The 12,872-nt window shown below is 35.7% G+C and overlaps 1 protein-coding gene across 1 annotated transcript; it reads right to left on the bottom strand.

Annotated features, from left to right (window-relative positions):
• Nucleotides 1–4,388: 4,388 nt before the first annotated feature.
• Nucleotides 4,389–9,750, bottom strand: LOC135733321 (zinc-binding protein A33-like). The gene is made up of 6 exons (XM_065251771.2): nt 9,181–9,750; nt 6,678–6,773; nt 6,341–6,571; nt 6,228–6,250; nt 6,029–6,150; nt 4,389–5,903 (listed from the first exon to the last, which is right to left on the bottom strand). Exons 1-6 carry the CDS (start codon nt 9,640–9,642, stop codon nt 5,335–5,337), a joined length of 1,503 nt encoding a protein of 500 aa, XP_065107843.1. The 5' UTR covers nt 9,643–9,750; the 3' UTR covers nt 4,389–5,334.
• Nucleotides 9,751–12,872: the final 3,122 nt, after the last annotated feature.

Below are 12,872 nucleotides of genomic sequence, written 5' to 3'. Positions count from 1 at the left end.
ACTGGAAATTGTGTGAAAGTATGACAGATATGTTTTGAGAACAAATGGGTAACAGTTAATAATAACTTTAGGCGTTTAAAACACGAACACCTGGTATAGTCCTAGACAACAACACATGTTTGAGCTGTCGCAACAAAAACGAACATGCACTGACAGATCTTAAAATATGCCAGTGGCATTGATTTGTCTTACGATTTTACCACTAACATAATTTTTTTTTCTATAAAAGCTGCTTAAACAGCTTAACTAATTCCTAGTCTTGGCTTTAGCTAAGCCTTATATGTGAAACCAGTCCTTAGTATTATAAGATATTTTATGACTTTACATGAACAGTGTTTAGAGATAATAAAAGACTATATAGTTAAAATTTGAAGATAAACTTTAGTGTAAGTATGGGAATTTAGGCATTTTAAGAAGTTACTCCAGGAATTCCAGAAGTTTGATATACTTTAAAGGTCCGCAAATTAAGTTAAACCATATTGAAGGTCTGTAGAAAGCTATATAAAGAGTTGGATACAAAAAAAAGAAGCAGAAGAAGTTTAAAGGATTAATCCATTTTCTTAAAAAAAAAATCTAGATAATTTACTTACCACCATGTCATCCAAAATGTTGATGTCTTTCTTTGTTCAGTCGAGAAGATAATTATGTTTTTTGAGGAAAACATTCCAGGATTTTTTCATTTTAATGGACTTTAATTGACCCCAACACTTAACAGTTTTAATGCAGTGAAAAATTGCAGTTTCAAAGGACTCTAAATGATCCCAAACGAGGCATAAGGGTCTTATCTAGCAAAACGATTGTCATTTTGGGCAAGAAAAATAAAATATATGCACTTTTAAACCACAACTTCTCTTCTTCCTCCAGCGCAACCTTACGTACTTTAATACGTCATCACGTCAAGAGGTCACGGATGACGTATCAAAACTACCAGTGTTTACAAGTATGTTGAAAGAGGACTGTTCCGACGTTGTTGTATGTGGAATGTTACTAATTTATGTCTTTGTGTCAGTTTATTGTTTAAAATGGTCCGCAAATGTGCGTTTTATATATGTAACACGTGACCTCCCTACGTCATTACGCAATTACGTGAGGTCGCGCTAGCTTGACACACAGCCAGTTTAAAAGTGCATATTTTTCTCGCCAAAAATGACAATCTTTTTTCTAGATAAGACCCTTATACCTCGTTTGGGATCGTTTAGAGTCCTTTGAAATTGCAATTTTAAACTGCATTAAAACTGTTACGTGTTGGTGTCCATTAAAGTCCATTAAAATGAGAAAAATCCTGGAATGTTTTCCTCAGAAAACATAATTTCTTCTCCACTGAATTAAGAAAGACATAAACATATTGGATGACATGGTGGTAAGTAAAAAAAAATTTTTTTTTAAGAAAATTGACTAATCCTTTAACTATTTTATGTGGCTAGACAACAGTAAGAAAATGTAAGTTGAACAAACATATTTTTTTTAGGTTTTTACCAAATAAAGTCATTTTTTAAAGCCAGACATACACTGTGATTTCAAGCATGTGATGTAAAGTCAAAGCTCATAATTTTTGTACTCACACTATCAGATCGCTGAGCTGTGACTTGCTCACAATGCATGTCTGAAATAAATTTGTAAAGACTCCCTATGAAAAAAAACTGCCCTATGCTTTCTGTGTCCCATGAAGCGTGCAATAGAGCGTGCAGCGCCGGATGATACCGTGTGCACTCGGGACTTGATTCTCAGTGGAGTGTCAGTTATATATGTGTGTGTATATACACAGGTGTAGGCAGTTTGTATGTGTTTACCACATGATTTCCAAGAAAGGGAAAAACTTTTCCTTGAATAATCCCTGGCCGCATAACAGGTGGCAGTAGACGTTTCATCATATGTAAAGCATCAAGAAAAGCGTGCAGGTGCAGTGAGAGCAAAAACACTAAATTTAGGGCAATCGGTTTGTAGCTTTGCTTCAACTACGTGAAACCCTTACAAGGAGCGACCAACATGTCAGAAATTCATCCGACCATCTGGTTGCCAGTCAGGAGAGGTTAATTGCATCGAAGTCTCTGGGTGCTTTTCAATTCTTATTTGTGCATGCTCTTTTCCTTTCCTTGCTTCCTTTCCTCACATCTTAGCTCCATCCTCCAAGGATGCAAGCGAAGAAAAACGCGAGGATAGAGTATTAAGTGAAATGGGATATCCTCTTTCCTTATTCTCTGTATAACGTTTATTCTCTTTTATCAAATTATCAAGTGCATTAAACCAGCAAATATTTAACAAGAAAAATAAAGTTCAATACATACTTGAGTTAGAGCTCGATCGGTTTCCAGGTCATAGGATGCAGGATGTATAGTAGTGAGGAGACGAGAAAGCATACTGAGAGCTACCCTCTGCTGTTTCCTGGTTTTTGTGTGCCTTATTATTTTTGTTCCTGTGTTTTTCCATGTTGGATCTACTGCATTTGCATGTCTTTGACCCTGTTTGAAACCAACATGCAAATCTGCCAGGTTTCCATGACAACTAATCCCACACAGTCAAAAAAAATATTTAAAAATGTTCTGTTGACGTGGTTGCACCCTAAGGTTCTGTTGACACTTTTATGGGTATACTACTGTAGCCAAGAAGTGCAAAACAAAACAACAAACCTAAAATCAAAACAACAAATTAAAAACACAAAAATGACTAATCAAAGAAAAAATAACAAATCAGAAAACTAAATAAACAAATAAACTATCACTAGCTAGTCACTATAATACCTGCAGCCAGAGCTTGCTTTAGACTTTCTCATGCCTCACCTACATGTTGTCATTTTGTTTTGCACTTCTCAGACACCGTATACAAAGCATAAAACTATGTTGCACCTTTTTTTGTGTACATTACTGTACCGACTGTGTGCCTTTAAAGGTACAGTTAAATGTTTTGTACCCCCAGCATTTAACTGGTACAAAATTGGTCCTTAAAGGTGCAGTGTGTAACTTTAAAAAGGATCTCTTGACAGAAATGCAATGTAATATACATAAATATATTATCTAGTGCTGGGCAAAGATTAATTGCATACAAAATTAAAGTGATTTTTGGCATAATATATGAGTGCTGTGTGTAATTATTATGTATAAATAAATACACACACATTCATGTATGTATTTAGGAAACATTTACATGTTTATAAATGAAGAGTTTGGTTCCAAAACGCAATAAACGCCATTTTGGAAAAAAAATGAATTACTGCCAAAATCAGTATTATATCAGGTCAGTATTTAAAAGTAAATTCTTAAATTTACGCAAAATCCAATATTAGCCGTGTTATTCTGTCATCTTTTCTCCCTTTTTTCCCAAAACCCAATAAACGCCACTCCTCCTTTTCCACAGAATGCCATAAATCCGTTCCAGAAATTACAGCGCACCATTCCACGCAATGTAAACAAACAATGGCAGCGCGTTGAGTACACAGAATCTAGTTACTTCGTGATTAACAAACAAACAAAAACGAAATAATACTTTAATAGCATTGATAAACCTTGGTTTTCTGTGACGGGAAAAAACGTAAGCCAGCAACATCTAATAATTTACGTGAGAGGCACTCTGGAGACGATCGCTTGTTCTCCCGACAGCATCAAGCTCTGTCATGCTAACACATTGAACACAGGGGATCTTATGAAAAACTTTCCATAATTTTACTCAAAGTCAACGAAAATCACAGCTGATCGCTGTGAAAAATGTTAAGCGACTACGTCAAGTATAACCGCGCAGCAATGACAGTGTTCCTAATATCAAAAGTGTTTTCATTATTGCCATTAATGTTTATTTTTTTATCATTGTGTACAACTGTTTAACTAAATGAATATAAAATGGCAAAGATGAATGCACATTTATACATTGATTGAATAGATTTATAGAATTTAGAAAAAAACTTTTTTGCATTTTGTGAAAAAATAATTCATTTTTAAAATAAATCTTTAAAATAATCAAGTTATGGATTTGAATTTTTTAAGTTTTTATAACCTAAAAATGCTATGTGAAAGTTTGTAACAGAAGATAGTGGTTTTCATCTTGTCACTTTTTTTGGTATAGAAAACACGTTTTTACCGAAATTTGTCAAAATGGATTTATTGCGTTTTGGAAACAAACTCTTTATATATATATATATATATATATATATATATATATATATATATATATATATATATATATATATATATATATATATATATATATATATATATTTATATATATATATTCTATATTAAATATAAATAAAATTGATATATAAATAAAACAATTCTGAAATGAATATATGAATGTGCGTGTGGTTAAATATACATAATAATTAGACACAGTACACGCACATATATTATGCAACAAAAAAAAAAACACTTTTATTTTGTATGCAATTAATCGGACTAATATTATCTGGGGTGTATAAAGACCTTACATAATGAACTGTATTGTTTTTATTACCTTAGAATGAGACGTTTTATCTATATACACCGAGGTGCAAGTCGTATATTACATGCAAGTTGCATTTTGTGCGGCCATGTTTCTACAGAAGCCCTTAACAGACAAACTTTGTTAACCATGTGTCTCCGATGATGACATGTTTGTCCTGCGGTGGTTAAAGTTGCGTCTCTATTCGTTTCAAAAGCAAGTGGTTAGCCGTGGACTGAGTCGTTGGTTGCAATTCGCAACCTCATCACTAGATGCCGCTAAAATTCACACACTGCACCTTCAAAGGGAATTGAACCCTAGACATTTTTTGCCTGTTATCACTGGTAATTTAGGTCCATTTTGCATTTTACATGAGATAAAAAAGAAATTCAATTAACCAGAATGCACAGCACGAAACTGAGTTATTAGCTCCACCCACTAACCATTGACCGATGCAGCTTTCAGGTTTGTTCGACTTCATGCGGCGCCGCAAGAACCGACAGTCGGATGACGTCAAAGTTCCGCGAAAGTGTCAGAAATGTGTCAGCAGCAGGTGTGCTTCTGTTATGCCACACCATTCACACACACTGTAACTTTGTTTAAGGGTTACGGATTCAGCCCAGACCGATGGCACAAAAACTGCCTTTGTTTGGCAGACAGGATGAGTGTTCCTGGAAACCTTGCCGTTTGAGAACCTGTCTGTATTCGCAATTCTATTCGATGATGTCACGTGTGCCATGTGTACACACTTCATTAATAAAAGGCTTTATTTGTTTACAAGTTTTATTTTGCTAAGTTGTATACACAAATATTTACTTTTCCTCTTATTTCATGAGTTGGCTCCACCTTGTGTAGCATTAATGTTATGGTACATTTATAATAGCAGATAATCAGTACAAACTCTGATACTCTATGAAGTGGGTCATTTCAGTGAGCTGTTTCTGCAGTGATGGTTACATCAACCTTTAATGGGAGGACCCTCAGTGGTTCTGTATTACTGCGCTGGTCACTCACACATGGAGAGAAAAAAGGAACGAGCTTTCGGGTGGGCAGATGCTCGAAGGTGTAGATATTTGTCATATCTAGTGGGTCATAAAACGATAACTCGTTTTTAACATTGTTCAAGCAGATTCGAATCCGATGAGGTTTTCTTTTCAGGTTGAGCCTGGTCCACGGTTTTGTGCAGGCGCTGTACTGGCCTCCTTCTCTCAAAGCCAAAGCCCAGAATCCACTTTCGGAGTTGACGTTCAGAATGCCTTTATGGCTCAACGACTCTATCATAACACCCATGTCCCATTTAGTCTTATTCCCAACCTCCACTTCCCACCAGTGTGTGTCTGCATCCAGAGCTGCATCACCCAGAACGCACACACAGAGGTCACAACGCTCCGGGTTATCAGGAATTTCTGCCTGCAAGTCTGTGTAATGAACGCTGGTCAAATTTTCAGACAGCTTTAGCCATGGAGCAGCTGTGTTTGGATCCATTATTATCGGGTCTGTATGGGATAGATTTAAATGAGCATAAATGTATGAAAGTCTATTGATTTATTATTAAATGTGTGCACATTTTGAGTTTTTTGGATGACAGTATAAATACCAAAAGCTTTTTTTTAACACTTACAGTACTGCACTTGACCCAGCAAGTTGCGCCATATGTTAAACCTAAGGTTTCCCAGATGTTTAGCGACATCTATAAGGGCATCTGATCCTAACGCTGGATCATGCAGATTGCAAGGTGATGCACTGTAACAGAGAATGGGTTATACAATTATTTAAAGAATTACCTACAGTATAAGCTAGATAAAATAATGTTCACTGACCTGTCTTTGTAGCTTTTATAAGCCTAAACAGACAAATCAGGACAAAAATTAATCTAGGGGAGGACTGACAAAAAAATTTAAAGAAATTTGTTATTGCTTTTTTGATCGATTACCTGAAGGAATTGAATATCATCTCGTTCCAGGTCTGCCCGTTTAGTTTGAATGGTGTTGGAGATTGACTTTTCTGTTTTGCTGACCTCCTCAAGCTTCTTCTTCATGATGTTATTTTTCACCTCAGCTTCATCCTCCAGCGCTGAAATCCGAGCCGTTTCCTCCAGCCGCAGGAAGTGATGTAACTGCTCAAAGTCTTTTTTGATCTGAGCCTTAGTAAGACGGTTTTGATCCTGAGGATATATATTTTATTCAACATTTTATGTCAAGAGTTTTATAGGTTTTTAAAGTCTAAAGCTATGTTATAGTGTTGTTTGTTGTGCCCAGATCAGTGTATACCATGATGTGGTGTGTCGTTTTGAGACATTCGTCCTTTTTGGCAATGGAGATCATTTGTTCTTCTGAAAGTTTCCCCAATGAGAGTCGCACCTTTTCCTGAAAAGGCAAAAAGTACAAAAATAATAATGATATAGTTTTGCCAAGTACAACGTTTAATTTCTGCCTTCTTCACAAATATATTGGTTTTAATGATATCAGCTCTCTTATATTTTCTAGTCTGGTTTCAAACCTATTTAGTGTTTTTAAGGTGTTTTTTTACATGAGTTTTTGGTGTTATTTTATAGGTTTATAAGGTGTAATGTGCTTTTAGCGGCATCTAGTGGTGAGATTGTGAATTTGAAAATAAAAATGGTTCATTCTAAGGTAATAAAAACAATACAGTTCATTTTATAAGGTCTTTATACACCACTGATAATATAGTTAGGTAGATTATATTGCATTTCTGTCAAGAGATCATCCTAAAAGTTACACAACACAAAGCAAATTAAAGGGGCCATGTCACAAGACTTTTTAAAGATGTCTTATAGCACTTCAACATGCAAAAAGTCAGATATTCATGCCATGGCCCCTTTAAATAATAAGTTAAAAAAAGGTGGAAAATGTAACTGGTTTGCTTATTAATTGAAACCTTAAATGAAGAGACACATACATATTTTTAACATGTTGAAGGAACATTTTTTTCTATTTGTCTTCTTCTGTGCGTGTTTCTTTAAAGGTGACATAGAATGATTGAACGGAGTATTTATCCTTGTTCTGTGATGTGACATTTAGACAAAATTGTTTTTGTATGGGTCTGTAATGCCTTAGAAGCTTCCTAAAAACCTCTCTCAGATAGCTCTATTAGGGTGGGGGATTTTAAACAAGTGGTTTTGCACCTATTTGGCTCCCCCTACTGGCTTAACTTGCAATCTCATTACTGATTGGCTGACTTTGCTGCCACTCAAAAAATGTAGCCAATTATTTTAAAGTGGAGGTGCAGTGAGATGCCTGTGATGTCATAAGCATCAGTTTTTCAGATTGGGCCGTTTTCTGGCTGACATTTCTAAAAGAGGAAGTTCTATGAGACTGAGATGTTTAGCATGTCTAGCACTTTTTGTATGTTCGTGAATGCGGGTAGATTACCATTATTCAACAAAGACAAGGTAAAAATGGTTTTTCATTCTTGGCCGTCATGCTTTGGGATTAGTAAGTAATGTTAAATTGCTTGCATATATAAGTCCTGTCTGGTGCCCAAACACTTTTATACCTGAATTTTACTGGAGGCTACTTAGAGAGTTTAGAGAGAGACTTATATATCATGTGACATTGTGGTGCCGTGGTGGCGTCATGGGCCCAGGACACGGGCAATCTGGGTTTGATTCCTCTTTAAGGCAATAATTTTTATATAAACTTTAACCAAGCGACCACCGTTACAAATGGCTTGTAAACGCGAGCGTCGCAATCTTTTGGCGTTTGAAAAAAATAAAACCCATGAAATTATATTCATATGACATGTTGGAAGGCACACTTTGTGACCTAAAGAGTTGGCTTCTTTTCCTTTGCGACAGTGCTGCGGCGCTTGTGGCCTCTAGGGGCGCTAGATGTGAAAAATACATGTCTAGCAACCCCTAGTGGCCAAAAAGTTCTGCAGTGTGCCTTTAATAAGCTAAGCAGACCAGTTACATTGTCAACTTTTTATAGATAATTATTTAATGTGCTTTGCACCGTCATGTTTCTACAGTAGCCCTAAATGGACAAAATGCTCTACAAGCGAGTTTTGTCACTATGTTGTTTTAGACGACATGTTTGTCCTGTGGTGGCTACCGTAGCTTCTCTATGCGTTTCGAAAGGGAAGGGTGAGCTGTGGACTGAGCTGTTGGTTGCAATTCACAGTCTCACCACTAGATGCCGCTAAAATCTACAAACAGCACATTTAACCAGGTATCTAACAACTTTTTGTAATTGTTGACTTGATTGTGTACCATACAGTAGTTAGTTTAGTTCCCCAGGTAGTAAACGGAGATGATCTGGTTTAATTAATCGTGTGGCGTCGCAAGTGAAACTACAAGTATTGTTAGTGTTATACTCACAACCTTTTACAAACTGTTTATACACTGTTTGGTTTGTCTTTTGAATATTTACAGGGTGTGTTTCATACCTTCTGACCTTAATTTTGGTTTCATTACTGACTGTAACTAAACCAGTTAGTCTTATTAGATCTGTAGTAATGTCCTATGTTCATCTTAATATATATATGTTATGTTCTTTTAAAATGAAAAAGCAGCCCATTTGTCAATTTTTATAAATAAAACTGTTGCTGTATGCTGATTGGTCAGTAAAGGCATACCTGTTGTGCTAAAATACAGTAAACACGAATCACCATGACATGAAACACAGTCTTTACTTAGCTGCTTAGCAATATAGCATGGTTTATACAGTATTTATTAGCAGTTCTTACCCTACTAACATGAAAATACAGTGTTTTATTAACCCAATAATAAATTCACTGCATTACTCTACAAACCTTAAGTTCTTGGGCAGCTTCCTCCACTGGACTTATGTGATGGTCCTTGTGCCTCTTAGACCGCTGACAAACCATACACAACAGCTCCTGGTCCTCCTTACAGAAGAAGAATAATTTTTCTCTATGAAGACTACAGAGGTCATCTCTTTTTCCTGTCTTCTGCGTTGATTCCGGCCTTCTTGCTTTGACAACTTCTAGTTTTTTCTCTTTTACTCTTGTTTGTTTGCTCGCTCGAACACTCTCCACTACGTTCCTGAGGACCAGATTACTCAGGAGCTTTTCATTAAAACATTCAGTCCTGCAAACCGGACATGTTTTCTTGTCTATCAGCTGACTGCTCCAGAAGCGCTCCATGCATGACCTGCAGAAGCTGTGACTGCAATCCAGAACCACTGGGTCGGTGAATAAATCACAGCACACGGGACAAATCAGATCCTCTTCTGGAAATGACACTGAAGCCATTGCTGGAGAAATCTTTTTCGAAGTTTTGCCAAACTCTGTGCCTGACTGGCTGAGTACCTGTTGTTTCGAAGAGACTGCATTAAAGAATGCTGCTCATCCAGTACAGACTTGACTGGTCCCCTAAATAACTTTCCTTGTTGTTCACAATTACTTTTAGTTTTGCATGGGTTTAAGATGCATGACATATATAGTATGTTCTAGAAATCCATACAGACAGGTCATATAAGGCAGATTCATAGACTAACACCTATAATGATATCTATATCTTTGGGTTTTAGCTCTAATAGATTTGTATTTGGGTCAGAACAGGTGCTCCTGTCAAATACAGGTTTAGGCTTCATCTTTTACTCCGTAAACAGACAAACAAATGTACTGCTTGCATTAAAAGTAATGTAATTGATTATAATAATTATGTTAAATATTTAGCATCATTACTTTTTGTATGCATCTTTATATGTGAACATAACATGTGCTTTTTAATATGAAAATTCATATACATATTTATAAATAAAACTGTTTGCTAATTGGTCAATAAAGGCATATCAGTTCTGATAAAATACAGTATAAAAGAATCACTATGATGTGAAACACATACAGTATTTATTACTGTAGCTATACAGTACATGCTCCCTACCAATAAGCACTATTAAATATATTAGCAGTTTTTGAAGAAGCAAAACTTCATTGAATTCCTATCTTTGCTCTGTTGTCATGTCATTTTCTACCACTAGAGGGTGCACGTGCCACAACATTGGGCATTCAAATGTCACAACCTAGAAAATGTAATTTGTTGATAACCATAAACAGCTAGATGCTGAATCCACCTCCTCACTGGCTTCAGCCGTGCTTGTCTATCACCTCAACCACCCTCACAGATTATTTGTGACCCTGGTCCACAAAAGCAGTCATAAGTAGGACAGGCATAATTTTAGCTATATCCAACAATACATTGTATGTGTCAAAGCTGTCGATTTTTATGCCAAACATTAGGAATCATTAAGAAGTAAAGATCTTATTCCATAAAGATTTTTTTGTACATTTCCTATACGGTAAATACATAAAAATGCATTTATCATTAGTAATATGTGTTGCTAAGGACTTCATGTGGATAACTTTAAAGGCGATATTCTCAAAAAAAAAATTTTGCACACCTAAATTCCAGATTTTCAAACAGTTGGGCATATATCTCTGACAAATATTGTCCTATCCTAACAACCCATACATCGGTTGCAATCTTTTTACATGTGTAATTGTCCTATAGTATACACATATAAAATCCATTGAGCAGGTGTACAGAAACTTTACATTTGATTGTGTACAGTATGTAGTACTATACATCCATCTGTTACTATATGCCTGATCTCCTTTTAGTGAAATAAATCAATTACACCCCTGTTTAACATGCATACTCAGACACGCATTTGAAATCATTTTTTTCATCACAAAGACATTTTTACATCACTGTACAATCTTGCAGCTGGCACAAAGTCTACCCAACTGCTTTTGTCTTTTGCATGATAAATGTCAGTAACTCATGGTTTTATTTAGACACGACGTGTATTCACTTGTCAAGAAATATGAAACGACCTTCACTATAATGATTCACTTTACATGCTGTTAAATATTAAACCTGGAATCCTACCTATGTGTGATTTGTTTAGAAATCAATTTGTATACAATAAACAAAGCTTTTATAAATTTGCAATTAAAATATGACTTAATATATTACTTTATCTTAATTTATGAATAAAATTGTTCAAATATAAGCAGCTGATTTAAAGAGCATCTATTTCATTGCTAAAAATGACGTTATTTCATGTATTTAGTATAATACAATGTGTTCGCGTGGTTTATGGTTAAAAGACACATTATAATCCATATACCGTACATTTTTGTAGCTTCAGATTTTACTCTCTTCTTAAAAACGCTCTTTCTTTTATATATATATATATATATATATATATATATATATATATATATATATATATATATATATATATATATATATATATAAAAGAGACTGCAAAAAATAGCCGTGCTATCTCGTTCAGTTTATATTTGCAACAGCTGCAACAAAATCTGCACTAAATGTGGACTATTTGAAATGAGTGCAGACCTAAATAAAAGTCAATGACACTAGATGCAAAATCCATTTTCTTCTGAGACAGAAGGACGCCAGATGGGACTGTTGTGTGCTTTGGTGTCAATTGCTCAGCAAGCAAAAGAAAAATCGTTCCAAAAAATCCAGTAAATGTGTGTTGTGAAAATAAAACATGACTGAAGATCTTGTGACAGTACACACTATTGAACAGATTGAACATCTGTCCTTCACAGCCTTGTTTTCATTTGTGTCTAAATAAATATGGCACGAACCCTGACTACGATCAGTACAGAGGGTCTGGGTTGGGCTGTTTAGCACAGCAAGTACTCTCAGCTGGTAAATCACCATTATGAAGGCAAAAAGCATGTATATTCATAAAGAGATGGGTGGTTTATGCCAGCAACCATATTATTTGAATTATTTATTATTTGATGCCACGTATTACTAAGATAGCAGCATTATATTAATACCACAGTTTTCATTAGCTCTAATGATTTAGCCCTGCAAAGATCATGGGTTCGATTTTCCAGGAAGCACACAGATCAAATATATACATTTTATACATACGTGTTCCCTTGGATTAACCCCATGACCTTTGTGATGCCATCAAGAAGGCTGTGCCTTGACGCCACGGTTGCACATGTAAAAAAACATCTTCCAAATACATAAATGTAAAAACTAGATCATTTTCATTGAGACTGGCCTGGCAGTATTTAAATAGGCCACGCTCTGGCAGTGTAGCTAGGGTCAATTCTGTCGTCTATCCAATTTTATGTGAAAAGCTGAACTCAGCCTGCTCTCTTGTTCTTTGTTTTCTTTGTTTTTTTCAAACTGTTCGGGTGATGTTTGTGTAGTGGTACACGTCGATGAAAAGAATGTCACAATCAGTAAAATACTGCAGAAGTGCACAGATCCTTTCACAGAGAAACTAACAAGTGTTTGCTTCAGTGTGCCTGTCAGTCTTCTTTTGTGGACTTCCGCTGTCCGACCCGACTGAAGGACAGGCTTAGTTTGTTTTTTCTTTGGAAACACTTCAGCAAAAGTCAAAGTCGTCCTCTGATTGGTTGAATTATACAGGATTTGCGGGAGATGTATGCGTTGCGTCGAAGAAAAAATCGTTTGATCGAAG

This window comes from Paramisgurnus dabryanus, chromosome 20 (genome assembly GCF_030506205.2).
Source record: "Paramisgurnus dabryanus chromosome 20, PD_genome_1.1, whole genome shotgun sequence".
Lineage (NCBI taxonomy): Eukaryota > Metazoa > Chordata > Actinopteri > Cypriniformes > Cobitidae > Paramisgurnus > Paramisgurnus dabryanus.
Note: the sequence above shows the minus strand (reverse complement) of the source record. Positions and strands in the feature narration are given on the sequence as shown.

Bases quoted from the DNA above. Each gene is read 5' to 3' on its own strand.
- LOC135733321 (XM_065251771.2), bottom strand. From the start codon at position 9,642: ATGGCTTCAGTGTCATTTCCAGAAGAGGATCTGATTTGTCCCGTGTGC. The intron at 6,774-9,180 runs GTTTGTAGAGTA...TTGCCTTTTCAG, and splicing joins AAGCTGCCCAAGAACTTAAG to GAAAAGGTGCGACTCTCATT. The intron at 5,904-6,028 runs GTAAGTGTTAAA...TATCCCATACAG, and splicing joins GCTGGGTCAAGTGCAGTACT to ACCCGATAATAATGGATCCA.